Source organism: Piliocolobus tephrosceles, chromosome 5, assembly GCF_002776525.5.
Source record: "Piliocolobus tephrosceles isolate RC106 chromosome 5, ASM277652v3, whole genome shotgun sequence".
In the NCBI taxonomy this organism is placed as follows: domain Eukaryota; kingdom Metazoa; phylum Chordata; class Mammalia; order Primates; family Cercopithecidae; genus Piliocolobus; species Piliocolobus tephrosceles.
In genome coordinates, this window is record NC_045438.1 from 64779536 (window position 1) to 64806717 (window position 27182).

General features: G+C 36.9%; 1 protein-coding gene across 2 annotated transcripts in view; it reads left to right on the forward strand.

Moving 5' to 3' along the window:
* The window catches only part of PDSS2 (decaprenyl diphosphate synthase subunit 2), a 305156-nt gene that overhangs the window by 93849 nt on the left and 184125 nt on the right, over positions 1-27182 (forward strand). For both annotated transcript variants that reach the window (XM_023205943.3, XM_023205945.2), the window contains exon 2: positions 23755-23889. In XM_023205943.3, coding sequence (XP_023061711.1) covers positions 23755-23889 — 135 coding nt within the window. The remainder of the gene's footprint in view (positions 1-23754; positions 23890-27182) is intronic.

Genomic DNA, 27182 nt, shown 5'->3' on the forward strand with positions numbered 1-27182 from the left:
GATAGGTAGTACCGGTTGAGTATCTCTTAACCAAAATGCTTGGCACCGGATGTGTTTTGGATTTTAGATTTTTTTGAATTTTGCAATATTTGCATATATAATGAGATATCTTGGGGATGGGACCCAAGTCTAAACATGAAATTCATTTGTTTCCTTATACACATAGCCCAAAGGTAATTTCACACAGTATTTTTAATAATTTTGTGCATGAAACAGATTTTTTACTGCATTTTGACTGCAACCTGTCACACGAGGTCAGGTATAGAATTTTCCACTTCACGGCATTTTTTTAGCACTCAAAAACTTTTGGATTGTGAAACATTTTGGATTTTGAATTTTCAGATTGGGGTGCTCAACCTGTATTATGCTGATTTTATAGTGTAATAGTATTTGACAATTTATGTGGTTAAAATATTGCTATGTTTACCTTGGCTAAATTACTTAGCCTTTTTGTGCCTTATTTTCTTGTTCTGTAAAAAAGTGTGATGGACAAGATTATCTCTGCTGCGGTTCCAACTCTAGCATTCTAAATATCTTTTAATGAGATGTAAAGATTCCTCAAATAGTTCAAAAATTTAAATTCTTTATCATTGTTTATAGATGAAACAGTAAAAAATTGCCAGAGAATAACTGTTGCCACTCATGTTTTTCAAAATAAGTAGTATAAAATGTAGTGGAATGACTGAATTCAGAGCTGGAGGTTGGTATGTTTGATTTTCTCCCCTACTTTTTAAAAGATGGATGCATGTTTGTGTCATTATTTGTTTACATTTGAATAAAATTTTAGTTCTTAGTAAATAAAGCTTGTTTGGTATTGTGAGGTCAAGACAAAAGGTCATCAATTTTTTTTTTTACATTCAAATAATGTTTAATATGAAGGCTTTTATTTTGAGATTTAGAAAATACTGTATATAAACTTAAGTATCCTCCTGTGATCAGGACCGTAGAAAAATGCCTTTATATTAAATTAGACTCTGGAAATCTAGGCATTGCTTTCTCATGCTAATAGATGGAATTTAAATTTGTATTTATTTTTAATCAGTTGCCTAGTACTAAAATAAATTTGGATACCAGCAGCTCATAATAGTTAATAGCCTGTATAAATGGGTCCCAAGACACCTGTTCCTTTATTGTTAATGAAGCCCTATTTTATGTGCAGGAAGACTAGAGTTCCTGTGATGCTGTGTCCTAGCACATCTCCCTGTCTCCTGTGTGCATATTTAAATAACATTAAGAAATGTTGTTTCCTCGTTTTCTGTCATCTCTAGAATTCTGCCAGACACACTTATTCTCTTTAATAGGCTGTTTGTTCCAAAATGCATTAGAGTGATATTTTTTCCGGTTTTTTGTGTTCTGAATTTTTTTAGAATTAAACCTCAATCATGTTATGAGGATTGATGTAAAATTATGATGAGTTAATAGCACCAGACACACAAATAGCCAAATAAAGTTTCTCAAGGAAAGAATAAATGACTTGCAGAAATTTTAGTAGCCTGTAGAAATGTAAGAAAACAAACCAAAAATGTGGAAACCAATTCTAAGATTCTAGTATTGTCATGGTTTATTATCTGAGATGATTTAACTGTATGCTCTTAATGTTTTATATCGCTGACAGTTTGGAGAGTTTATTATTTTATTTCTCTTTACTATTTCATATCAAGCAAATAAGTCATTGATCTTGCAAATAATTTGAAAGGTGAAAACCATATAGATAAAGAACTATTACCACAGTCTACCAGATATTATTTGTCTATATGGTAGAATTTTGTTATGAATATGTGGCTTGAAATAACATTTATGATCTATGACATTCATTTTTATTCTTTTTAGGAGACAGTATATTAATAGATTTTTAACAATTTTTTGAATGTGTGCTACAGAAAAAGGTAGAAGGTGTCCTCTTTACCTCTGGAGCTTCTCCTTCTCCAAACACCTGAATTTTCATTACTGTTGGTGATAGGTTTTAAGGCCATTCTTGTAAAAGAGAGTATTATGTCCATGAAATCGTAAGTGAGAATTACAATGCTAATTATTTCAGTCCATTCTTCAGAATATCTAAGTACATTGGAAACCCAGAAAGCATTTATTTTGTTCAGTGTGGAGAATACATCATAACCAACTCAGATAAACACTGAGTGCTTCCCAAAAGGAGTGAAAGTAAATTCACTGTTCACAAGTCTTCCTAATAATGCTAATCTGGCCAACAGGTAGGCATTATTTGGAATAGTTCATGGGGAAAGTTTTTTCATACCTCAGTCTGGTATTTTGTTGAACTCCTTTCCAATACAATTTACTATATACCAAATAATGGAGTATAATAGTACCTTTTTCTTCAGCCTTGGGCCTCTCTATAATGAAAAGGAAATCTAACACTGAATTGTGTGTCCTGTAGACATCAAAGTGGTGACTTGAGATCTCTTCCTCATCAGGGATAAAGAGAAACAATTCACAGTCTCTCTGGTGTTTTTAAAACCCTGGCTGCACATTAGAGTCACACATGAAGGATGTTGTGGCCCCACTCCCAGAAATCTGCCTAAGTTGGCATATGGTGTAATATGACTATTGTTATATTTAAAGCTCTTCAGGTAATTCTGTTTTGCAGCCAGGACTGAGAATCTCTGTTAGACAGGTACCTCCGAGAAAAGTTAAGCTAAACTAAGAGCTACCAGTTTCTAGATAGTTTTCCACGCTGCAAGTACCATAGAAGAAGACAAATTGAAAATACTCAAAAAAAGGGCCTCTGGTTGTGGAATCACTCAGATATTCTTTTTTGGGGTGGTGAGCTTGATTAGAGACTCTTGCCTCTATGAGAAAGATTATTTCCTAGGTTTTCCAGGTTTAAATAGTTTTCAAAAATTGTATTATGGTAGCAATTTTTGGTAGGCTGGAAGTGACAGTAGTTTATCTAAAATACATAATTTAGCAGACATTTTTCCATTTTTGAGTCAAATATAAATCTAGTACAGTCTTTGCCAGTCTTAAAATGTTTCAATTGAAAATTTTTGTTTTACAATTAGACCATATATACCTTATATCACCCAAATTCACACCTTTTAAAAATATGCATATCCGTTTTCTGTATTTCCATCATGGATTGTTACACACAATGAAGTATCTCACTTCTAATTAACTTACTTTGGTATAATAAGTATAGAAAGGGTCAGGCACGATGGCTCACGCCTGTAATCCTAGCACTTTGGGAAGCTGAGGTGGGCGGATCACGAGGTCAAGAAATCGAGACCATGGTGAAACCCCGTCTCTACTAAAAATACAAAAATTAGCTGGTCGTGGTGGCACATGCCTGTAATCCCAGCTACTGGGGAGGCTGAGGCAGGAGAATTGCTTGAACCCAGGAGGCGGAGGTTGCAGTGAGCCAAAATCATGCCACCACACTCCTGCCAGCCTGGTGACAGAGCGGAACTCCATCTCAAAAAAAAAAAAAAAAAAAAGCATAGAAAAAATTTGTAAGTGCTAAAAATTAGCAAATTTAGGGATAGGTGCATGGAAACAGGACTTTATAAAAGGGAGAATGTAGGACAAATAGCATTTACCAAATATTATTTTGCAGGTAAAATAAAAATGGCTATATAATTTAAAATAGTAAGTATTGACCCAGCTTTTTTTAAGGTAAGCATTCCTCAAGCTAGCTTGGAAAATAGATCAATCCCTCTAAGATGAGCCTATGAAGAAGATTGCCAGTTCCCCTGGGGAGCCCCAGCCTCCTATACAGCCCCTTCTGACTGACTGACTGACTTCCTTCCAAAGATACAGGGTCGCTGCTTCACATGTGCTGATAATACATGCAGGAATTGGCTCTTCAAACTTCACTGCCAGACTAATCACATTTATAGTTTCTTGGCTTCTTTTAGTTTTTAAGCAAATAGTACCTAGCAAGTTACCACAGTTAAAACAGTAGAATTCAGAGTACCTGTATTTGTGAAAGCTGCTGCTATGTACATGGAATGGAGTCTGATTTTTAAACAATTTTGCCCTTTGTTTTTTATCTTATCATTTATTGTAAAGAAATTCTTCCTGTTTCATAATTTCTCATTTGTTCTTTAAGAAAAGATGGCAAAGGAATATAATTTCAGACACGGTTTCACTTTTATTATTTCAATCTATTGTGTTCTCCTTGTCAGATTAATATTTGTGGTTATATGCCCTGCATGGCAAGTGCTGAGAAAACATTTGTACAAAGTCTTGCCAAGGTAGACTATTGAGTATATGAAGTATAGTGACTTCACTGTTCAAGATCTTCATGTGTTTATTTAAAAGAAGAAAAAGTTCGTTACATCAGTCTAAATTAGTACATCTTGTGGTTAGTATATTAAATTCATTAAATAGTTCAAGTGTATTCAATACAGTATGATAGTAGTTTTATTGATATACTGGCAGAGAAACAAACATGACCACTCTTTACCATCTGTTTATAATGCTATATAAAGAAGACCATGTTGGTTGCCATGGAAACTACATTTCCAAAACCACTGAGTGTTTGCTTAAATTCTCCAACCTTTTAAAGTCATAAGCTTTTCCCTGAGAAAAAGAATAGAAAAATACATTTTAAATTTTCCAGTGATTTTCTAAAAGTCATTTCTCTGTTAAAATTCGTTTATATCTAGGCTGATATTTTGCCTCAGGATTTCATGAATTTAATTGAGAAGTTCTTAATTTGAGAATCTTTGGCACTTTCGAGAACTGGGAAGAAAATGTTAATGCTATCCTATTGAGGGGTGCCACCTATCTTTTTGTAAGTAAAGACTTTGCTTCTTCAGAAAAACTTTTTATTGATGTAACAAGCAAAAGAAGGCTGAAGAGGTAACATATAATAACATGATATCTGGAGAGGAAAGGCAGTTGTAATGTAATACCAATGGCTTACCATGTTTAGTTATTGCTGTCATATTAGCTAATATGAGAAAAATTACAGAAGGAGAGTCACTGGCTTTAAGCTTTAAATAGGATGGTTATGACTTTTTAAAGTGTGGCTATTAAAAAATACTTTGCTGTAATAACTGTAAATAAAATCACTTGCTATTCCTGGGAATCTTGCCTAGGGAAGAAAGAACTAAAATATATGCTTTACTGTTATTCTTGCTAATCTAGAATAAATTTTTCCTAATCTAAAATGATTGTGTACATCCACATGTGTTGTTTATACAAACCTAGTGTCTGTATAGACATTCAAAAAGCTTTTTGCCATAGTCTTTAAAAAAATATTTTTTTTTCAATGTCTTAAAAGTTATTCTTGATTTATTTACAGTGGGCAGATGACGTAGGATTGCATCTGTTCCAGCTTTCACTAAAGCCAAAAAGCATTGACTATATGGATAACAATAGTAATTCTGATAATAGTAATAACTAGCGCATACTGAGCACATAGTATGTGACAGGGAGTGTAGTTAGCATTTTATATGCTAAATGTTTATATTTAGGCTTTATTATAATCCTATGGGGGTAAATCTTGCAAATACACATAGATTCTCTGAATCAGAGTTTGTCAACCTTGGCACTTTGTGAGGGAGGGGGAGGCCTATCAGGTATATTATAAGATGTTCAAAAGCAACCCTGGCCTCTGCCTTCTAGATGGCACTAGTACCCCTCCACCCCCAAGGTGTGACAACCAAAAATATCCCTAGACATTGCCAAAGTCCCCTAGTGGGAAAGGGGAAAGGTAAAATCACCCGAGTTAAAAACCACTTCTCTGTATGAACCAGCCAGTTTAATTTTTTTTCTGGTAGAAATAGTTTGTACATCACCTCTTGCTGTTCATGTGTGACTCCCCTACCACCATGTTTTCGAATACCAACTACCCTCTCCAGCTTTGTTCAGTTATTGGTATATCAAAAGCTGAACCTATGTATTATGAAAGCCCTCTTATATCCAGGAGTTTGAAAACTGTTTTGCAGCATAATGAAACAAATGGGGTAATTAAGTTATACTAAAATTAGATATTCATAAAAGAGATTTTTTAATAGAATTTTAGAGTCTTCTACTGAGTTCAGTATATAAAAAATGGGAGGAAGTCCATACTCTTTGCATGTATTCATCCATAAATGCCAAACTCAGCTTATTCTGTTTTTTTCTATTGCTGACTTGTGTAGGATGTCATTAGAAGATGGTCAGTCATGGTCCATCCTTGTAAAGTTAAAGAATATTTTAAAGATAAACTCATAATAGCAATACTAACTTAACAGTTATTGTTAATCTTCTGTTCTTTTTGAAAAACATGACATATTTTTGTGAAATTTTCTTATGATGGTTTACTTCAATACTAAATACATTTCTTAGCAGCATTTAAAAATTGTGATATTGTAAAATTCAGGTCTCTGAATTGATAAAGTTAATTAAGCTTCTGTTCATGAAGTTTCTTTATCAAAAAGTCTTACTAGCTCATTTTCCTAAAATTTCACAAAAATATGAGAATATTTTTCCATCATCTGGTAGATTGTTTCAGAAATGTATATTAATATGTGGCTGTGTTAATGCTATTTGGTAGGAAATTACTGGATCTCACTATATGATTAGTTAAAAGAACATTTTGGGAGAATGCAGACATAGAGAATAATAGCTTTTTTGGAAGTATGAGAATATTAGACCTTTCAGATATACTTAAATATTGTGCAAAATAATTACACTGAAATTTTAACTATGTTTTATGTAGGCAGTAGTTTGCACAGTATTTATATCACAGTATTTGAAACCAGATTGAGTGGGAACCAGTGTATACAGTGGGGATTGTGCTTATATTATGTATTATAGAGAACTTTTCAGCTCTTGCGTAATATGCAAGTTAGAACCATTCACAAGGCATTGATTTAAGTACAGAATATTTGAAGATGAGGGCCATGTTCTAAATAGTCAAGCATCTTGATAGGCCTAAATAATCTGTTGATAATTTGCTATTTTCTACCCATACACAAGTAATAAAAACAAAATAATCCTGAAATATTAAATATTCACCTGATCCTTAAATTTAGTATTGGTCTGGCTACTCTTGGGGAAGAGCAGAACTTTTGATATCAAGATGATACAGACAATACAACTCTTGTTAACAAAGCCGTCTTAGAACTTTATACCAAGAAAAGTCATTGTCTACATTTGGGCATACGAATATCTGTTATTCGTATCTGAAATTCATTACATTTTGGACAGATGTGCTCAGAGACAAAGGTTTCATCCTTTTCTCATTGTCCTCAATTTCATAACGTTTGGAACTATATTGGCAATGTGAAGAGAGTAATTACTTTTTTCCCATTACTTTTACCAATTTTTTTTTTTACCTTTAATGTAGTAGAAACAATTTTTGACTTTATTTAAATTAATTTGTGTGTAATTCCTAGTTTCTCCCCCTTTGCTTAATCCAAGACCTTATTTATTTTGCATCATCTTTGTAAAAGCCACCATTTAAAGCAAAATCTGTATTTGTGGCCTTTATTATTTCACTAAATGTGGAACTTTTTTTTTTTTTCCAGGGAAAAGATAATGACTGTCTGAAATACTGAAACTTTCACTGTTTGTTTGTTTATTTTTTTGAGACAGGGTCCTGCTCTGTCACCCAGGCTGGAGCACAGTGGTGTGATCATAGCTCACTGCATCCTGGAACTCCTGGGCTCAAGCAGTCTTCCCACCTCAGCCTCCCTAGTAGTTGGGATGACAGGCATGTGCCACCATGCCCAGCTAATTTTCACATATATTTTTATTTTTGTAGAGATGAGATCTCACTATTTTGCCCAGGCTGGTCTCCAAATCCTGGCCTTCTCCCTCAGCCTCCCAAAGTGCTGGGATTATAGTAATGAGCCGCTGAACCTGGCCTGAAACTTTCACTGTTGAATCGTTTGCTTATCAGCTAATCTTCATAAGTTCTCTTTATATTTATTCATTTAAGAAAATTTACATTATCTCTACAGAAATACATTTTTATCTTCCCAATTTATTTTTGATTTGTTTTGTTTTTATTGAGCTAATGATGCCATATTGGATCAAGACAGGCAACTTGTTATAAGTACCCACCAGTGTTTATCCTGCTCTGGTATGTGATGAATGAGGTATTTATATAGTTTCAAAGTACCTCTTCACAAAACATTACTAATTATAAAGGGGGAAAGTGTAACTTTGCTGTAGAGAAGGCTGGTAGACATCACCTTACTCAGATGGCCAAAGTGAAAATCTGCTGTCATGGAACAAACTGAAATTGAGGTGGGAAGAATACAACATCGTTTCTATCTATGATCTTCCTGCCTGAAATGTATAACCTAAATCTAATCACAGAGAAACATCAAACAAATCCACACTGAGAGAACTTCTACAAAATAACTGGCCTGTAATTTTCAAAATTGTCGAGCCATGAAGGTCAGGGAATAATTAAGAAACTGTTCCAGATTAAAGGAGGCCAAAGAGGCATGGCAAGTAATGCGATGTATGATTCTGAACTGGATCCTTTTGTTATAAAGGACATTATTTGAATAATTGGTGAAACTTGAATTGGATCTGAGAGTTATATGGTGGTAATGTATTCCTGTTAATTATTTTGATGGTTGTATTGTGGTTATTAGGGGAATGTTCTTTTGTTTGTTTGTTTTTGAGATGGAGTTTCACTCTTGTCACCCAGGCTGGAGTGCAGTGGCACGATCTCGGCTCACCACAACCGCCTCCTCCCAGGTTCAAGCTATTCTCCTGCCTCAGCCTCCCGAGTATCTGGGATTACAGGTGTCTGTCACCATGCCCAGCTAATTGTTGTGTTTTTAGTAGAGATAGGGTTTCGCCATGTTGGCCAGGCTGGTCTCGAACTCCTGACCTCAGGTGATCCATCTGCCTCGGCCTCCCAAAGTGCTGGGATTACAGGCATGAGCCACCATGCCCAGCCTAGGGGTATGTTCTTTTTTGTAATTTATATACCCTAAAGTATTCCATGGTTATGAGGTGCCAAGATAGCAACTGACTCTTAAATGCTTCAGGAAAAGAAGAATTCTTTGTACTTGTAACTTTTCTGTAAGTTTGAGATTGTCTGCAAAAAGGAAGGATGGGAAAAGCTGAAGGTTCTAGAATCCTGATCCCTGGGTTAAAAATCATGGTTCTACCACTTATTACTTCTTTGTGTCTGTTTCCCCATCTGTAAAATTAGGATAACAGTAGTACCGTACAAGCTTGTGTGAAGTTTAAGTGAGTAAGTTAAAAAAAAAAAAAAAAAAGTGCTAAGAGCACTGCCTGCAATAGATATTCGCTAATTAAGTCATTTGAGCTTGATGCTTTTACTTTTCTGGGATAAAGTGGCCAACATTGAATCACTGGTGTATCCATTAGCAGTATTTAGAAGCTTGGACTGTTTATTATTTGTCTGTTGTTATAATATGGCCTTTGTACCAATGGAAACATTTCAGTTTAGAAACATGAAGTGAACATTGTGCTACAGGTCAACACATTGAAATAAATGTAGATATTAAATTTTTTATTTGGGTTTAAAACTATTAACCATAGCTGTTTGATTTTAGTTTAATAGTCCAGTGATTATTTAAAGGCTTTTAAGCCTGTACCAATAATAAACAAAACCTAGCCTGTTTGTTTCACTCCTAAGTTCCATCTGCCCTTTCACATTGGAGTAATAGCCATGACTCAACATTATTTGTTCCTGAGAACCAAAGAACTCAAACAAATAACTTAGTAACTTAGGTAGCAGCTTTGGAGTCAAATTGTCCTGATTTTGAATTCTGATTCTTTCACTTGCTTTTGACATTGGTCAAGAGGCTAACCTGTCTCTAAGCCTCACCTGTAAGATGGAGATGACCACAGTACCTTCTTCAGAGTTGTGTGCATGTGAAAGTGCATAGCTCATAGTGTATGCTATAAAAACATTAGTGTACTCTCTACTCTGCCACCCCTGTTGACCATCACCTTACCCCCGAAAAAAGTCTGTCAAAAGCATAGGCAGATAGATATCCAGAAATTCCATCGTCTTATTTGGGGGGTTGGAGGGGATCGATGACTTATCTCCTATTACTTTTTTAGTGAAATAAAGGCTGTAATTTTCAGCTGATGCCCGGCAACTAAAAATACAGAAAATTAGCCATGCCTGATGGCAGGCACCTGTAATCCCAGCTGTTCGGGAGGCTGAGGCAGGAGAATCTCTTGAACCCAGGAGGTGGAGAGCCGAGACTGTGCCACTGCACTCTAGCCTAGGCAATAGAGCAAGACTCCATCTCAAAAAAAAAAAAAAAAAAAAAAGAAAATATAATTTTAGGATATTTTAGGGAAGTTGACTATTTTAAAGGATCAGCTGCCATAGACCACCAGAAGGGCACAGGGCCATATGCTACAAGCTGGGCCCATGCAGGCCCTCATTTCCATGTAAGACTCCTTGGGTGTAAGCAAGTCCCTGGCTATTCCTGCAGTCTGTGAGGTTTTGTTTTTGTTTTAACCTGGACAGCACTTTCACTGTACTGCAGACTTTTCCCAGCCTCTGTGGGAATGGGTGCTACTCAGGGCTTCCTTTGGTCCTGTGTTCATGAGCTGCCAACCCTCTGTTCTGTGCTGCCTGGGAGCCTTGTTGAACATGCCTATAAAGGAGGAGCCTGCACACCTCTGCTGGTTGAACTCTGTCAATACACCAGACCTATAAGCAAGAGAAGATTCAAGGAAGTGTTCAGGAGAAAAATATTTTAAAAAATATTTCACACTTTTTACCTATAAGGCACTTTTAAAACTCTAATTCTAATTTATTGTTCCTTTCTACTTTTCATATTTTAATTCTGCCATAATCATTATCTTTCCAGTTTGGGGGAACATGGCTTTAAAGATAGATACCTGAATTGGACCCCAGGTCTCTCACTTATTGGGTATACATTAAATAATTTTAGGCAGGTTGTGTTGTTAATCACTAAACAAGTATTTATTAAATGTCCTGTGTACCAGGCACTGTTCTAAGCACCAGAGATACAACTGTAGACAAGTAAATATGCTATAACATGATTACTATATTCTAGTCAAGGAAGAAGAATAATCAAAATAAATTATGTGCTATAAATATGTAGTATATCAAATAATAGGTATGGAAAAAATAAATTATTCCTATGAGCCTCAGTATCCTGATCAACAAAATGGGGATAACCACCACCTCACAGACAGTTGTCAGGTTAGATGAGATGGCACCTGAGAACGCTTAAGAATACCATGGTTAATGAGACAGTTGCCCCTGCAACTTCCTGGCAATTTGGTAAATGAGAGATTTCTTCATGCTAGAATAGAGGAAATATTGTTCTCTGAGGCTTAATTGGCTAGAATAACCTGTATGTAATTTATTCCAAGTACATATCTTTTCATTCACTAGGTGCCATTCTATTCATTAAGTGCCATGTAAGTGTAACTTTTAAAAATCAAATTATATTTTCCTATGGACATAAATAATTTGAGAGATGCAACTATTATAGTAATCCTCTTTGCTAGCTCTGTTGGTGGCCATTTTAAATATCTGTAAGGTCTTAATGTTAATTGGGTGGCACGTTTGTGATTATGAGAGCTAATAGGTTCGAACCGAGGCAGCCAGTCATGGAATCTTTTCTCTGGTGGAAATTTTTCTGTGGAAGATGAACACATGAAATGTGTGTTCCGCCATCACTGTCACTTCTGATTTCCTCATGCCTTGGTTTCCTCTACCTTGAATTCAATGTTGATTCTGGAAAAGTAAACGAGATTTTCCAAAAATTTTTGAACTTCTGAACCATCGTGTTGCAATAATATAGTTTTACATTTTGGATGTTTTTCCATTCATTTTTAAACATATTTTTCCTACTAAAAATCTATGATGTATTTCACTTTGCTTTTCCTCCTCCCCTCTAATTTGCCCTTGAGATATTATCTGTTACTCTATAAAGTATTTCATCATTTTCCCCCAACTTCCTGATTTTTACTGACTTCGTCCATCTGCTGTTGTATTTTTTACATTTGACTTTAGCCTCTTCATAATGTTATGAGTAATTGTCAATTGAATGATCATCTACTTTTATCTCTTTCAACTTGTTCAAGTACAGATATTCTAACTTTTGCACAGTTGATGTGATTCCATTATCAGCTAATAGGACTGATACTCCATACACTAAATATTGATTACTTACATTGAAACATTCTTTTTGATAAAAACATGCCTACATACTAGATGAGTAAAACCATAAAAAATTATAAACTTTTAAAGTGAGCAGTTCTCTTGCATTTGAATGGCAGATTCTATTGAAACTGGAACTGCAAGTTGAGGAAAGCACTGAGTGCTAAGGGAATACTCATTCACGTTCGGTTGATTTATTCTCTGCACAGACGGACTGTGGTAGTGGGAGGTGTAATTCACAGCACATTAGCTCTTAGCCAGTGTCACTGCTTGAGTGGTGGTGTGAGTCTTGTGTGCTGTGTAGTGTAATGATGCCTGTATTCCTGCATTCAATTTTTCTACCCCCTTGCTTCAACACTAAGTTGATTTTTTAAATGTGAACCAAAGGGGCCTAGATGTAAAAATTACTGTATGAGATCATTTTGAGAGTTTTCAGTGTGACTAAATATTACTTCTTAAATGGCCTTATTTTATTCCATTTGTATTTTTACATCTTTAGTTATCATTTCAGTGGGGAAATCTTTGTTGTTGTTTTTCCAGTGGTATATTTAATTCCAGGGTGACTAGCCACATCTTGCCGCAAACATGATTGTTCATGACATTTTATACTTCTTTTTAATTTCAGTTGTATTTTAGTATAGAACTGGTGGTCAGTAACCATTTCTGAAAAGCTCCTAGCTTGATTTCCTCCCTGCTCAACAACCCCTGCACCCTATCCCCATTCTACTTTCTCTTCTCTCTTCCTTCCTTTTCTTCCAGGCACCTGTCTTCTGCCACATGCTCATCAAGCCTAATTGCAGCTTTGGGAGGGCTTTGGTGAGGCAGTTCCTTGGCCCTGCTGTCCCTCGAGGATTTAATGCAGGTGGGATGTGTGTGTGGCCCTCGAGCCATGTCAATGACTGCTACAGCTCCTGGATTCTAAAGGCTGGTCACCTCAGGCCCTAAAGTTGTTTCAAGTCTGGGACAGTTTAGTCTTAGAATAGATATGGCAGTAATAATACATTTTGGGTCATTTTGTCCATGGAAATTAACCTCTAGTTCTTCTGCTAATTTTATATAAAAATCTATGACATGCAGACTGTTTTTAGTCTCTCTAAAATTACAATGCTTTAAAAAAACAATTTTCATGAGTGTTAATTTTTTTCTTTTATAACTGAGTAATATTACTGTCATCAAATTGCTAACTATATTTATGTTTTTAACATCATTTCATTGATACCATTTAAACTTTGGCCCTGTGTCTAAATGTTAGAGAAATTAAAAGTGAAGTGTTAGGACCCAAAAGGGTCCCTATACCATAGGGCTCTGGAGTTCATTAAATGTCACTTAATTTTTTTTCTTCAAGTTAGAAACACAACTACAATATACTAAGTCATTTGTCTTCCTAGAATTCTGTTGTTTTTAAAATACAGTGTTTTTTTTTTTCTCCAGTCTTTTTTTTTTTTTTTTGAGACGGAGTCTCGCTCAGTCGCCCAGGCTGGAGTGCAGTGGCATGGGCTCACTGCAAGCTCCGCCTCCTGGATTCACGCCATTCTTCTGCCTCAGCCTCCCGAGTAGCTGGGACTACAGGCGCCCGCCACCACGCCTGGCTAATTTTTTGTATTTTTAGTAGAGACGGGGTTTCACGGTGTTAGCTGGGATGGTCTCAATCTCCTGAACTCGTGATCCACCCGCCTCGGCCTCCCAAAGTGCTGGGATTACAGGCACGAGCCACCGCGCCCGGCCTTTTTCTCCAGTCTTAAAAAGAGATCTGTGCTCTTGTGTGCAACTTAAGAAATAGATCACCCTTAATCAAGAAATTTGTTGGATAACACTTGTTACCATTTGGTAGTATTTTCTTCTTACCCTCTTTTTCTTTCCATTTTTAAACACTATTTCAAGCACACAGAAAAGTGCAAGAATACTTTGTGTACTGAACACCTATACAAGGACACCAGGTTTAAAATGTTAACCTTTTGCCGTATTTATTTCTAGTTTTTGTCCTTGGCCTCATTTATATGTATTTATGTGTGCATATTTTGAAACATAATTGAGATCATATGATGTATACAGTTTTGTATTCTTTTTATTTAACATTTTTAGTATTTTCCCATGTCATTAAATAAATGTTAATGTTTTGTTGCAACACTAAATTTGTGCTAGTGTATGGACAGATTTTCTGCTTTTAAAACATGATGATTCTATTCTTGTTTATTTTTACATTATGTTTTCAGTTCTTTTAACTAATATATTATATACTGTAACTTAAAACACTATTTTTCAAAAAGACTACAGTTGTCCCTTATTAGTAGGTCACAAATCAATTTAGCAGGTTGCAGTCAGCATTTTAAAAAGGAATAGAAAAGATTAAAGTATTCCTATAATTATTTGGCAGAAACTGTGCATATTATAGTCAATTCTTTTGTTTCAATTGTCTGCATCTAAATTTAAAAAACAAATTTAACTAGGGGTCACAGTCATAAGCATTAATAGAAATCTTATCAATCAATGCACTTCATATATGTTAGAATTTGACATCCATCTTTTGTGCTTACATTTTCTGAATAGACTTATTGGAACTGGATTTATGGAAAGTGGGATAATAAAATAGTAAGGCTGGGTGTGGTGGTTCACACCTGTAATCCCAGCACTTTGGAAGGCTAAGGTGGGAGGATCACTTAAGTCCAGGAGTTTGAGACCAGCCTGGGCAACATTGCCATCTCCATTAAAAAAGAAAATAAATTCAAAAAAAATAAAATCATACCACTCATTCTATATCTCTAGGTTTTAACATTGAAAGGGGTTCCTTGCCCTCAAGGTGATTCTTTCCTACTCAGTTTTACTTTGGGGTATGTTGAACTTACTCATGGATGATGGTCCCTTGGTGGTGGTGAAGTTGTTTCATTAATACTTGATTATAAATTTATCAAAAAATTGTAATTTGGATTGCTGATAGAAGTTAGAATTTTGAACTCTTATTCATAAATCTCAAAATTTTTCTTTTATGCCCCAATTCTGTCTTTCCACCTCAATTCTCTGTCTGGAAATACCCTTATCTTCTGTTCAGAGTGAGGGCAACTTTCTTTCACAGGCACTGATGCAGCAGTGAATTCAGTCAGTTCTCCTAAATGAAGAAACAAAACACATAAATATTTATATTAAATATATATTTAATATGTTGAGTTTTCTCTAAAACTTAAATAGACCCTTTGATATGGCATACTTTTTATATACAGTAATTTTTAAAGTACAACATCAAAATAACAAATCTCAGCATGTGTTTTAGAATGTGTTGGGGCTTTTCTTGTGCGTGCCTGTCACTTTTAAAGAACTTAGTACAATTTAGGAAAAGGAACTCAAGAGGAAGAGGAACCAGTCAGAGCTGAATGGTTGGATGTGGCAAATTCATTGATAACAGGAGGAGAAATGAGGAAAGTTGAAAATAGTAGTAGGTCTGTTTTGGGGAGATGTGTAAGATGGAGAGTTGGCTGGCCTACTCCTTGAAGCTATTCATTGTCTCATCTTTAATTTTTTTTTAGAACTATTCTGTATCAGTTACTCTGCTGGGTGCAGGGCATCCAAAGAGGACTGAGTGCCTTCAAGGGTCTCACAGCCTTGCCGGGGAGTCCTGTGAACAAATAATTAAATACCGAGGCCTCAAAGCATAAGCAACTCCATGCATTGGAGTCCAATTATGTTTAAATCTTGGCACCTCTGTTACTAATTGACTATTGTGAGTAGTAATTATTACACTTTTTTGAGCTTCCATGCTAATTTTCCTCATTTGTAAAGGGATATTACTAGTTACCTTGCATGGTTTTTGTGAGAATTAGAGCATATGCATGTAAAACAGCAGATGCCTGGCATTATAGTATGTTATCGTTGTTGTTATATTGTTACCATTTTTATTACTCAGTGTGTTAAGTGCCAAACTAGAGGTTTATAGTAAGTCCATAAAAGCCCATGGAAGAAGCTTACAACTACTGGTGCTGGTTTCTGTGCATTGTACTGTTGTAGTTCTCTGCCTCCATTGTGTGTGTGTATACATACTTCATTATCCATGTCTGTGGAGACCTTTTATTTGTTTGTAGATAGAATGTATTTCTTCATGTTGGTTACTCATCTCATTCCTTTAAGTGTAGGAATTCTCCAAGATTCCCATCCCTTCTCTTCTTTTCTCTTCCCTTCTTTTCTTTTCTCTTTCCCCTAAAAGCTCATCTATCAGTTCCTACTGCTTCAGCCATCACTTCTATGAAGATGCTTCCCAACTCTATAGGCACAGCATTTCCAGCTGCCTGCTGGGCATCTCCATCTGGAATTCCTTCTTGCATTCAAAGTTAACATGTCCAAAACTGAACTCATTCATTCCTCATTAGTTCTCCTCCTTCTTTCCAATCCCTACTAATGGTAGCATTATCACCTCCAGCAAACAGGTTGGAATCTTACATTTATCCCTTACCTTTCCTTTGCTTTCTGATCCCTCCCCAATGTCTTCCTCATCCCATCAGCTGGCCACACTAGCCTTTTCCACCTCCATGCTACTGCCATCATTCAGCTTTTCTTCCCCATCACTATTGCTACTACCCTCATTTAGGCCCTCATTATCTCCCACCTGGACTACTGGAAGAGGCTCCTCCTAACTAATCTTCCTTCTCCTTTCCACTGTACGCAACGTAGCGCCTGCCAGAGTAACAGGATTAGGCTCAGAGCAACAGTTTTATTCTTTAGCTCTAATTACATTTCTCCCTTGCAGACAAACCACTTATGCCTCCAGATTTCCTGCAGAATTAAGTCCAGACTCTAAACCTGACTTTCAAGGCCCTTCACTCTCTAGGTTGTCTGTTTTCCTGTACTTGTTTTCCTTCACACATTGCCCAAATTGGTAGCCCCACAGCTCCTGAACCGGTTCTGTGTTCTTCCACCTTCTTGTCCCTGCTTATCTATTTCTTTCACCTAAAATACCCTTCTTTCTATTCCCATAACTCCATTCCCATCCCCTCTCCTGCTTCTGTTCCCTACTTAGGGAAATTTGGCCATCTTTCAGGCTCAATCTGAATGCTGCCTCTACTGGAGGGACACCTCTAGCAACTAGCAGTGCACTGACTTTTTTGTTTGTTATCTGTTCCTTGTATTATTCAATTTAACCATGTTTTGAATCTACTATTATAGCTCTTTTCTTATAGCTCTTATTTCTTTGTATACCCTTCATATGTGTTAAAGTGGAATTTAAGAGGATAAATAGAAAAGTGCCATAGTGGTGATTTGAGGATCTGAGATTCAGGATTGGATGAAGGAAGATAAATTTGTTAGTAGCTGTGGAAGGATATGATGCAGTACTGCAGTCAGCCATCTAAAGTACAGTGTGAGAAGACACAGCTGACTTGCCCAAAGTTTTACCTACTAAATCCTTATTTCCATGAAATTGTTTAGCTTTTAGAATGTTAGTGTTATTAGTGTTTACTCTTCATCTGTTATAGATCTAGAGAAGAACTTTAAAGGAGGCCAAGGTCTCCTGAAGTAAAATTCAGCTTACAAACATATTTAGAGTAATATTATTTAAAATTAGTGATATGCCTACATTAGCTAATTTTCCAGGACTACGTAGTATGCAACATCTTTTTGAGTTGAATCAAAATATTATTTTAGGTTTGGTACATCTCTAGTTTGTCCATCAAGCTACCCTCTTTTTTTTTTTATTATTGACTATTACAAAAGCCTCCTAATTGGGTTCCCCATACTCCCTTGGTTTCCTCCTCTCTTGTCTACCCAAGTCATTTTCTACACTGATGATAAATGATTTTGTTTTGTTTCATTTTCTAAAATATCTGATTATGTCACTGGCTGCTTAATAAAATACCACAGCGTCTTTGCATTGCTCTTTGGATAAAGAGCAAACCTCTTATGGCCTGTTCATCCTGGGTGGTCTAATTCCTGCCTGCCACTAGTTTCATTTCATACAATGCTCTCAGTCTTGCATAGGCCCCTCCTTGTGTGGCAGATATACCCCCCTTGCCTGTTTCCTTCCCACACCCCCTTTTCTTGCTTTGGATATCAACTTAGTCATCACTTCCTCAAGGAAGACTGACTTTCCTGCAAAGTTATTTTCCCTATTCTAAGCTCTCATGGCGCTCTTGCTCTTTTTCCCTTGTAGCATCTATTACCAGAGTAGTTTTTTTTTTTTGAGATGGAGTCTTGCTCAATAGCCCAGGCTGGAGTGCAGTGACCAGATCTCAGCTCACTGCAAGCTCCGCCTCCCGGGTTTACGCCATTCTCCTGCCTCAGCCTCTCAGTAGCTGGGACTACAGGCGCCCACCACCTCGCCCAGCTAGTTTTTTGTATTTTTTAGTAGAGACAGGGTTTCATCGTGTTAGCCAGGATGGTCTCGATCTCCCGACCTCGTGATCCGCCCGTCTTGGCCTCCCAAAGTGCTGGGATTACAGGCTTGAGCCACCGCGCCCGGCCATTACCGTAGTAGTTTTACAGTTCCTCATGATTCGTTTGTTATTACCAGTCTCTTCCATTAGACCGTAAGCTCTGCAAGCTCCACGCCTGGTTTTGCTCACCATTGCATCCAACCCTAGCACAATATTTGATCCATAGAAGGTGTCCAGTCTTATTAATTGAATGAATGATTGAATAAATGAATGATGTTTTTGTTCATTAGCTTTAAAAACCCAATTCTGTAGAACTTTAATGATAAAGATTATAAAATACCAAATATTGCTTTCATTTATGACACTTTAATGACAAGGCTTTTTCGATTTTTGTATATGTTGTGGAGTATTAGATAATTAAATGTGGTAAAGTGAGGCCATATAGAATCAGAGTAAGAAAACAACCTCAGATGTCACATATTCCAGGCTTCTCTCTAATGTGTTATGTCAGAGTCCATGCAGCTTCTTAAACATCTCTAGTAACAAGCAGCTCAGCATTACCAGAGGTTGCTCTGTTTTTATTTCTTTATTTTGAGCCAAAATTGGCCTGTTATAGTTTCTGTCCATTAGCATTGGTCTCTAAAGTAATACTTACCGCCTGGCTCAATGATTCACCCCTGTAATCCCAGCACTTTGGGAGGCCAGGCCGGAAGATGACTTGAGGCCAAGAGTTCAAAAGTAGCCTGGTCAATATAGCAAGACCCTGTCTCTGAAAGAAAAAAAAAATTAATACTTAGTAGATCTATCTCCTCTCCATAGGGAACCCTTTTAAAAGAACAGACAACTCTCCTGTGCCCCTCCAGATTTATTTCCCTCAGTTCTTCCTTTATGTACTGTGTTCCTGCCGCATTGGCTCTAGAAACAACTGTGTCCTCCTCTCTCTCCTTCAGACCTCCACACATAACTGCTTCTCTCTTCAGAACACTTTCACCCCTGCCCCAGATCCCCTGGCTACATCCGTCTCATCCTTTAGATCTTGTGGAAGTCTCTTTGACATCCCGTGAATTGTGTTAGTTGCTTCTTCTGTGTGCTCCCACAGCCCTTATTCTTCCCCTAAAACAATTCATGCCACATTTTACTGTGATTTTTAAATCCACACTGCTATCCACAAGAAGAGAGGCCACATCTTAACAGTGCTCCTCATCATATTCTCCACTGTCTGTTTAGCACCAAGCCTGGCGTGTAGTGAGCATTCAGTACACTTTTGACTGAATAAGTTCGAGAACACCAACTTTACCTCTAAGCAGGCATTCACAGATGTGGTGGCATGTGATGTCACTATTTTCTGGTTATGCTATAGCTTGTCAGGGTCTCTTAAGAGAAGCACTGAGAAAAAATTAGAGTGTTCCAGATGAAATATGACCTGTGCTACATTAAACATATTATCTCTGTAAGTTTAGAATTCCATGGGTTTTTTTGTTTGTTTGTTTGTTTTTGTTTTTGTTTGCTCAGAAGCAAAATTTCGTATTCTCTTTTGGTTGTGAGCTAAATTTTGAGTGTAGGCATTATCCACTTATTTCAGTACTGTGTTTTTAGGAATATTAATGAAGTGAATTTAAAGAAATGGTGTTTTGGAAACAGTTGTTTAATTTGCTCAAGCTGTTAGTCTATCCTCCAGATTGTTAAACCACTGACTTATGTGAAAATTAATGGTCAGAAGGTGTGCTTTTCTGAATGTTCTCTTAATTTTTGTCACCCAGTTCATTACAGCTTCTTTTCCTGACCTTTTCAGTAATGCATTCTGAAAGGGGTGTTTCATTATTATCATTGAGATAAGGATAATAATGATTGGGGGGTGGTGGGAAGATTTCCTTAACTTTTGTTATTTGGGGAGGTAGAAAAGTAAATAACATAGGAGATTATATATGCTAGTAGAGTGGGGAAGACTTTTTGAGAGTTACAAGGAGAAAGAGAGTAGAAGAAAGAAAATGTAAGAGTGGAGAAAAAATAGATCACAAAAAAAGTAACAAGGAAAGAGAATGTAATTTGCTGACTGCTTGATCACCGACCGTGTACTTCCACAGTGTTATGTACTTTGGCCTATGTTGTCTCTTCCATACAATGACTATGAAAAGTAGACATCGTTACCCTCATTTTATACAGGAGGTCATAGCCTTAGAGTCACACACACGGCTAGTGAATAACAGAAGACTTTTTCAGACCTAGGCTTGTCTGGTTCTAAAGCCAACTGTTCTAATTTGATGTAGCAAATGGTTTTGTACAAAGGAAGCAGATGGAGCATCACTACATAGCATAATGTTTAAAAGTGTATGTAGACTCTAGATAGAGCCTGTTGGCCTGGGATCAAATCCTGGCTCTCTCATGGTTCTACCACCTACCAGGTATGGTACCTTAGACAAGTTACTTGATTTCTCTGTGTGCCTCATTCCCCATCTGTAAAATCAGGGTAATTGTTGTACCCTCCTCTTAGAGTTGTGAATTAATTTAGTTAATATATAGTAAAACATGTAGAACAGTTCCTGACATATAGAAAGCAATATATAACGCACAATATATGTGTTTGCTACTGCTATTATTATTATTAGTTTTTGTGTGTGTTGTATGTGAAAGGTCCTGTTTCTGAGAAGTTTGAAGATATTGTTAAAACTGTTGTCAGGGCTATTTAATCTGTGTGATTTGGTCAGACTTGTCTCAAGGTTCACCTCTTAGAGTTCTTGCTATATCATATCCTTAATCCCTGACCAGGCCCAGCCCCAAACACACACACACACACACACACACACACACACACACACACCCCTCTTTCTCTTCCTTTTCTAGAATTGAAAGCCAGTTCAGACCTTCTCTTTATTGTAAAAGAAAGAAAGAATAAAGATTCACTGTAGGTAATACATAAATAAGAATCTAGTAGCCTAAGTTAAAAGTTGTAATTCTAGCAAAAAAATATTTTAAAAGCTCTTCTTTTACATTTTCGTGTTCCATAATAGGATGCCTCCCAACCTCCCTAAAATTCAGGGTCATAGGATTTAAGCAAATTGTTACATGACAGTAAAGAGTTTGGGACGTTTCTGATGATTATTTGTTTCTGTTGTGATGTAACTGTATTACTTTAACTTCCTTTTCCTAGGAAATTAGGATTTCTTTTTAAAAATCAGTTAAAACCCTTTTAACTTGCTGAAGATTGCCTACTTGGTTAAGAACAAAATATAGGCAGAGAAAACTACAGCTGTTACTTTGCAGAGAACCTAATGATTTGTCTTATTTTGAAACTAATGAAAGGTAAAAGGGGGCCCTTTTAAGAATTTCTGTTGGGAGGCTGGAGGGGCAAAGATTTTCCTTTTTCTTTTCTTTTTTTTTTTTTTTGGAGACAGAGTCTCGCTCTGTCACCCAAACTGGGAGTGCAGTGGCTCGATCTCAATTTACTGCAACCTCCATCTCCTGGATTCAAGTAATTCTCCTGCCTCAGCCCCCTGAGTAGCTAAGATTACAGGTGCCCGCCACCACGCCTGGCTAATTTTTGTATTTCTAGTAGAGATGGGGTTTCACCATATCGGCTGGGCTGGTCTCGAACCCCTGAGCTCAGGTGATCCAACCCCCTCAGCCCCCCAGAGTGCTGGGATTACAAGCATGAGCCACCGTACCCAACCAAGATTTTTCTTAAGTAATGGACTAACTCATTATTTTTGGTTATGTTACCTTAATTAATTTAAATTGATTCTTTGTTCAAAAACTCAACAAGGAAGCCTTGATAATTCAGTCAAGTATTATAACACTGATTTTTAATATTTTCTTACAACATTCAAGAACTGTACTTGTATATTATTTATGTGTGCTGTAATCTATTTGATTAGTGTTCATGAGCATTGTTCTGAATATGACTTTACTGTAATATATTGCCCATAGTTTTCTAATTTTTTAAAATGATGCCATTTAGTTCTTGTATGGCAACCATTTATAATACTTTAAAAAGAAAATATATTCCTGGGAAGTATTTCTAGCTTCAGGTATAGCAGAAATTATAAAAGTTCAGTCCTCATGGCAAATGATATGCCACATTCTAAGTTAAAGCCTTGTTGTTGCCTAGAATTATAATGCTTGTAAGTAATAAGAAATGGCAACATTTTTGCTATGGCATTCACTTTCATTTACTTATCAAATAAATTTCTGAGTCTTTTGAATTTGGTTTAATCCTTTCATTCTCTGAGCTTCTTCTCTACCTGTGAAAACAAATCATTTTTTACTACTCCTGTTTATCACCACCATCACCAAATAGTATCACTTCATCCAAGCAATGTGATTTATATGTCATTTTCTATCAACTGTCACAAACAGTTTAAGACTATGGGTTCTTCTTGTTACCAGAGCAAATGATTAAGATTGTGAGATAGGGTATAGACAGTGGGGAGACCCAGACAGAGGAGAGAGCAAGCCTCAAATGTGAGATTGTCACTTTTTTTTTTTTTTTTAAACAGAGTCTCAATCCGTCTCCCCACCTGGAGTGCAGTGGCGCCATCATAGCTCACTGCAGCCTCAGCACCCCCCCAACCCTGGCCTCAAGTGATTCTCCCTCGTCAGCCTCTTGAATAGCTGAGACTACAGGCACATGCCACCATGCCCAGCTTATTTTTCTATTTTTTGTAGAGACAGGATTTCACCATCTTGTATGGGCTGGTCTCAAGCTCCTAGACTCATCTGATCACCTTGGCCTCCCACAGCACTGGGATTACAGACGTGAGCCACTGCCACCAGTGAGATTGTCACTTTTAAAACTAGCCATGGGCTGGGCATGGTGGCTCACACCTGTAATCTCAGCACTTTGGAGGCTAAGGCCTCCCAAAGGATTGCTTGTGTCCAGGAGTTCAAGACCAGCCTGGGCAACATAGCAAGACTCTGACTCTTTTTTTTTTTTTTTTTTTTTAATTAGCTGAGCATTGTGGCACACGCCTATAGTTCCAGCTACTAGGGAGACTGAGGTGGGAGGATCGCTTAGGACCAGGAGGTCGAGGCTGTAGTGAGTTGAGATTGTGCTACTGCACTCAGCCTGGATGACAGAGCAAAATCCTGTCTCAAAAAATACAACAACAACAACAGCCCAGCCATAGATTTCTCTAGTTGTTTCCTGAACTCATGGCATCCTCACATTAATTTTCCTCCCTGACCCTGTTTCTTTTCAGTCAGTCTCATTGTCCAGTTTTAGAAGTGTGGGCATCTTTGTAGCAGTTTTCTAAGTTATCTGATGATCTTGTGAGTGTGTATTAATCCTCTTCCTTCTTTACTTGTTTTCAGGGGGCTTGTACATGACAGCCGGAATAGCCTCCAGTTGAGGGGCTTGGTGGTGCTCCTTATCTCTAAAGCAGCTGGGCCCAGCAGCGTGAACACTTCATGTCAGAACTATGACATGGTCAGTGGGATCTACTCATGGTAAGAAGAATTTAGTCATTTGACATTGCTCTCTACGTCGTGTTTTCTTTTACTGGACAGAGGTCAGTGAAAATCACCATTCTTTGTCATTCTCTGATTCAAAGATAGATTAAAATATATTATAAGGTTAAAAATGGATTTTTATTGTTTGTAGTGAGTGATAGTCTTGGCTAACTCTACACATAACTCTGGTAAATTTCTTCACACATTTGTGTGAAATACTTTCATTTCTACCTTGGGCATTTAAAATTTTCTGTTCATCACTTCTCCCTCGCCTTATGATGTATTATTGTGTCTCTGTGGAGAGCTCTGTGCCACTTAGTTCAGGATTTATGATTTTTAAATCTACTCAAAATGATACCTTGTTGGCCAGGCACAGTGGCTCACACCTGTAATTCTAACACTTTGGGAGGCCAAGGCTGATGGATCACTTGAGGCCAAGAGTTTGAGACCAGCCTGGACAACAGGTGAGACCTCATCTCTACAAAAAATTTAAAAATTAGCTAGTTGTGGTGGCATGTGCCTGTAGTCCCTGTTACTCAGGAGACTAAAGCAGGAGGATTGCTTGAGGCCAGGGAGGTTGAGCCTGCAGTAAGCCGTGATCGTGTCACTGCACTCCGGCCTGGGTAACAGCAAGACTCTATCTCAAAATAAAATAAGATAAAATAATACCTCATTGTATAAAGATTGATGCTGCTATCATTTTAAGAGCTATAGTCTACTTTTTTACTGGTTATTGGAATAAAAAAATGTTTACATCTCATGCATTTAGATTGAAAAACAAATTTGTAAATATGTATTATATTTTGCTGCACATAAAATAAAATTTTCAGTTTTGTTTAAAAAAAATCACTGGATATATTTTTAGTAACAGTATGTCAGCAATAATTTTATTTAATTCTAGCAATATGCTTGGCACTGTATTAAAAGCCTATATAGATGTAACAATCAACAGTTAGACTTTGGCATATGAAATTAAAACCACCCTAACAATATAGGTGATAAGGAAATTTTCCTCACAAAAAGAAGCATTTCTGGCCGGGCGCGGTGGCTCACGCCTGTAATCCCAGCACTTTGGGAGGCCGAGGCGGGCGGATCACAAGGTCAGGAGATCGAGACCATCCTGGCTAAGACGGTGAAACCCCGTCTCTGCTAAAAAATACAAAAAATTATCCGGGCGAGGTGGCGGGCCCCTGTAGTCCCTGCTACTCGGGAGGCTGAGACAGGAGAATGGCGTGAACCCGGGAGGTGGAGCTTGCAGTAAGCCGAGATCGCGCCACTGCACTCCAGCCTGGGTGATGAGCAAGACTCCATCTCAAAAAAAAAAAAAAAAGAAGCATTTCTAGGAACTTGGACTTATGGCTAATTGACCTTGTTGATTTACTTTAAAAATAGATTTTTTAAAAAAATTTTATTTCTAGTGGTCTTGTCCATAAATGTTTTCTGTTCCATAATATTTAGGGATTACTGTTGCTTGCCAGCCAGAAATTCAATGATCCTTCCTCATTTAGCAAGCAAGCAAAAAGATTACTGTTGTGACTACAAATGCCCATTCCTCCAGCCAATATAATTTTTTGTAAACCTTTTACCATTCATTCATACAAATACCCTTCACTATAAGGGATATCTTGTGATCACCTATTCACTCTGAAATGGTTTATATTTGTTTAGTGCTTTTAGGTTACTAAGCATTTTTATGACAGCTATTCCATTTGGTTCTTATAATAATGCAATAGTAAGAGTTGTTAAGCTTATTTTACTCAAGAAAACAGATTCAAAAATTTTGAGGCTTTTTCTGGTGACACAGCTTGTAATGGGGAGAGCTGAAGCTCTAACTGTAGTTCTCATCTTCCCTCCAAACCTCATTGTTGTTTTTCTTTTTTCTTGATTCCATTCTACCTTTCTAGTCTATTTCAAAATATGTATGTATTTCAGTTATAGATCACACTAGCATTAAATTAGTATGTTTTTAAAAAGTCATCTTGTAAGCATATCTTTAAAAACTTTTAAATGGAAAACTCTTTGTCACATCTTTAGTACATCTACATCCTTCCCCAAAATGCTTCCCCAAGCATTTCCCCCAAAAATGCTTGAATTAGAGCTCAAAAGTTTACCTTAGAGGCCGGGCTTGGTGGCTCATGCCCATAATCCCAGCACTTTGGGAGGCTGAGGCAGATGGATAATGTGAGTCCAGGAGTTCAAGACCAGTTTGGGCAACATGGAGAAACCCCGTCTCTACAAAAAATATAAAAAATGCTACCATGTGCCTGTAGTCCCAGCTATTCAGGAAGATGAGGTGGAAGGATCCCTTGAGCCTTGGAGGCAGAGGTTGCAGTGAGCTAAGATCACACCATTGCACTCCAGCCTGAGCAACAGAATGAGACCCTGTCTCAAAAAAAAAAAAAAAAAAAGTTTACCTTGTAAGTTTTGTAGAAAACTCTTGGCTAAGTTTAGTTGAGGTAGGTAGAGAAAATATATAAAAATTTAGAATGAGTACTAATTACCTCTTAGTCCCTGGAAAGCAAATGGACCTCACATTGCCTTGTATCCCGTGTATCTCTGTTTTTGGTTAGGAATTCCATTGATTTTCAGACTGTTGACTTTGCCCCTTTCTTATTAGTCATCTGCTTGTACATTTGGATAGCTACACGTATAAATAGTGAGCACCTACTATTTTTTTTATCTCTAATCCTAAAATAATCCTTGCAAAATACTACTTGATACATAGTAAATATTCAATAAATATTTGTTACATAAGTAAATTATTCCCATTTTACAGAAGAGATTACTAATACTCAGGTTAAGACTTATCTGAAATATTTTAGCTAGAAAGTGATACAGTTGGGATTGAAATCCCATTTTTATCTCAAAGTGTCTATACTCTTTCTACTCAGCAGGAACTATTAATCTGTATGCACATGGTGCACTGTGATCTAACCTTGTGTTTCTAAGTTCTCATCTAGCCTTTAGGAAACAATTTCATTGCTTTTGGTCCTTCACGTAACATGTTGGTAGATGGTCATTGTAATCCAACCAAGTTGACTAAAAGAAATTTGGAAAAGAGTAGGGGTACACTGTGAACATGAAACCTTTCCAAATAACATAAATGGGCTTTATACTCAAGTGTACAAAATCCACAATTACATTTAGGGAATAATCCTGGCATGTAAACCCAGGCTATTTTCTGTAATCAAACTTCATTTAGTAAGTCATTGGGGTGTTTGGGTGTTTTACACACTTGTTAATGTGAAAAAGTAATTTAGTATAGTACTCTGAGAAACCATGAATTTGTT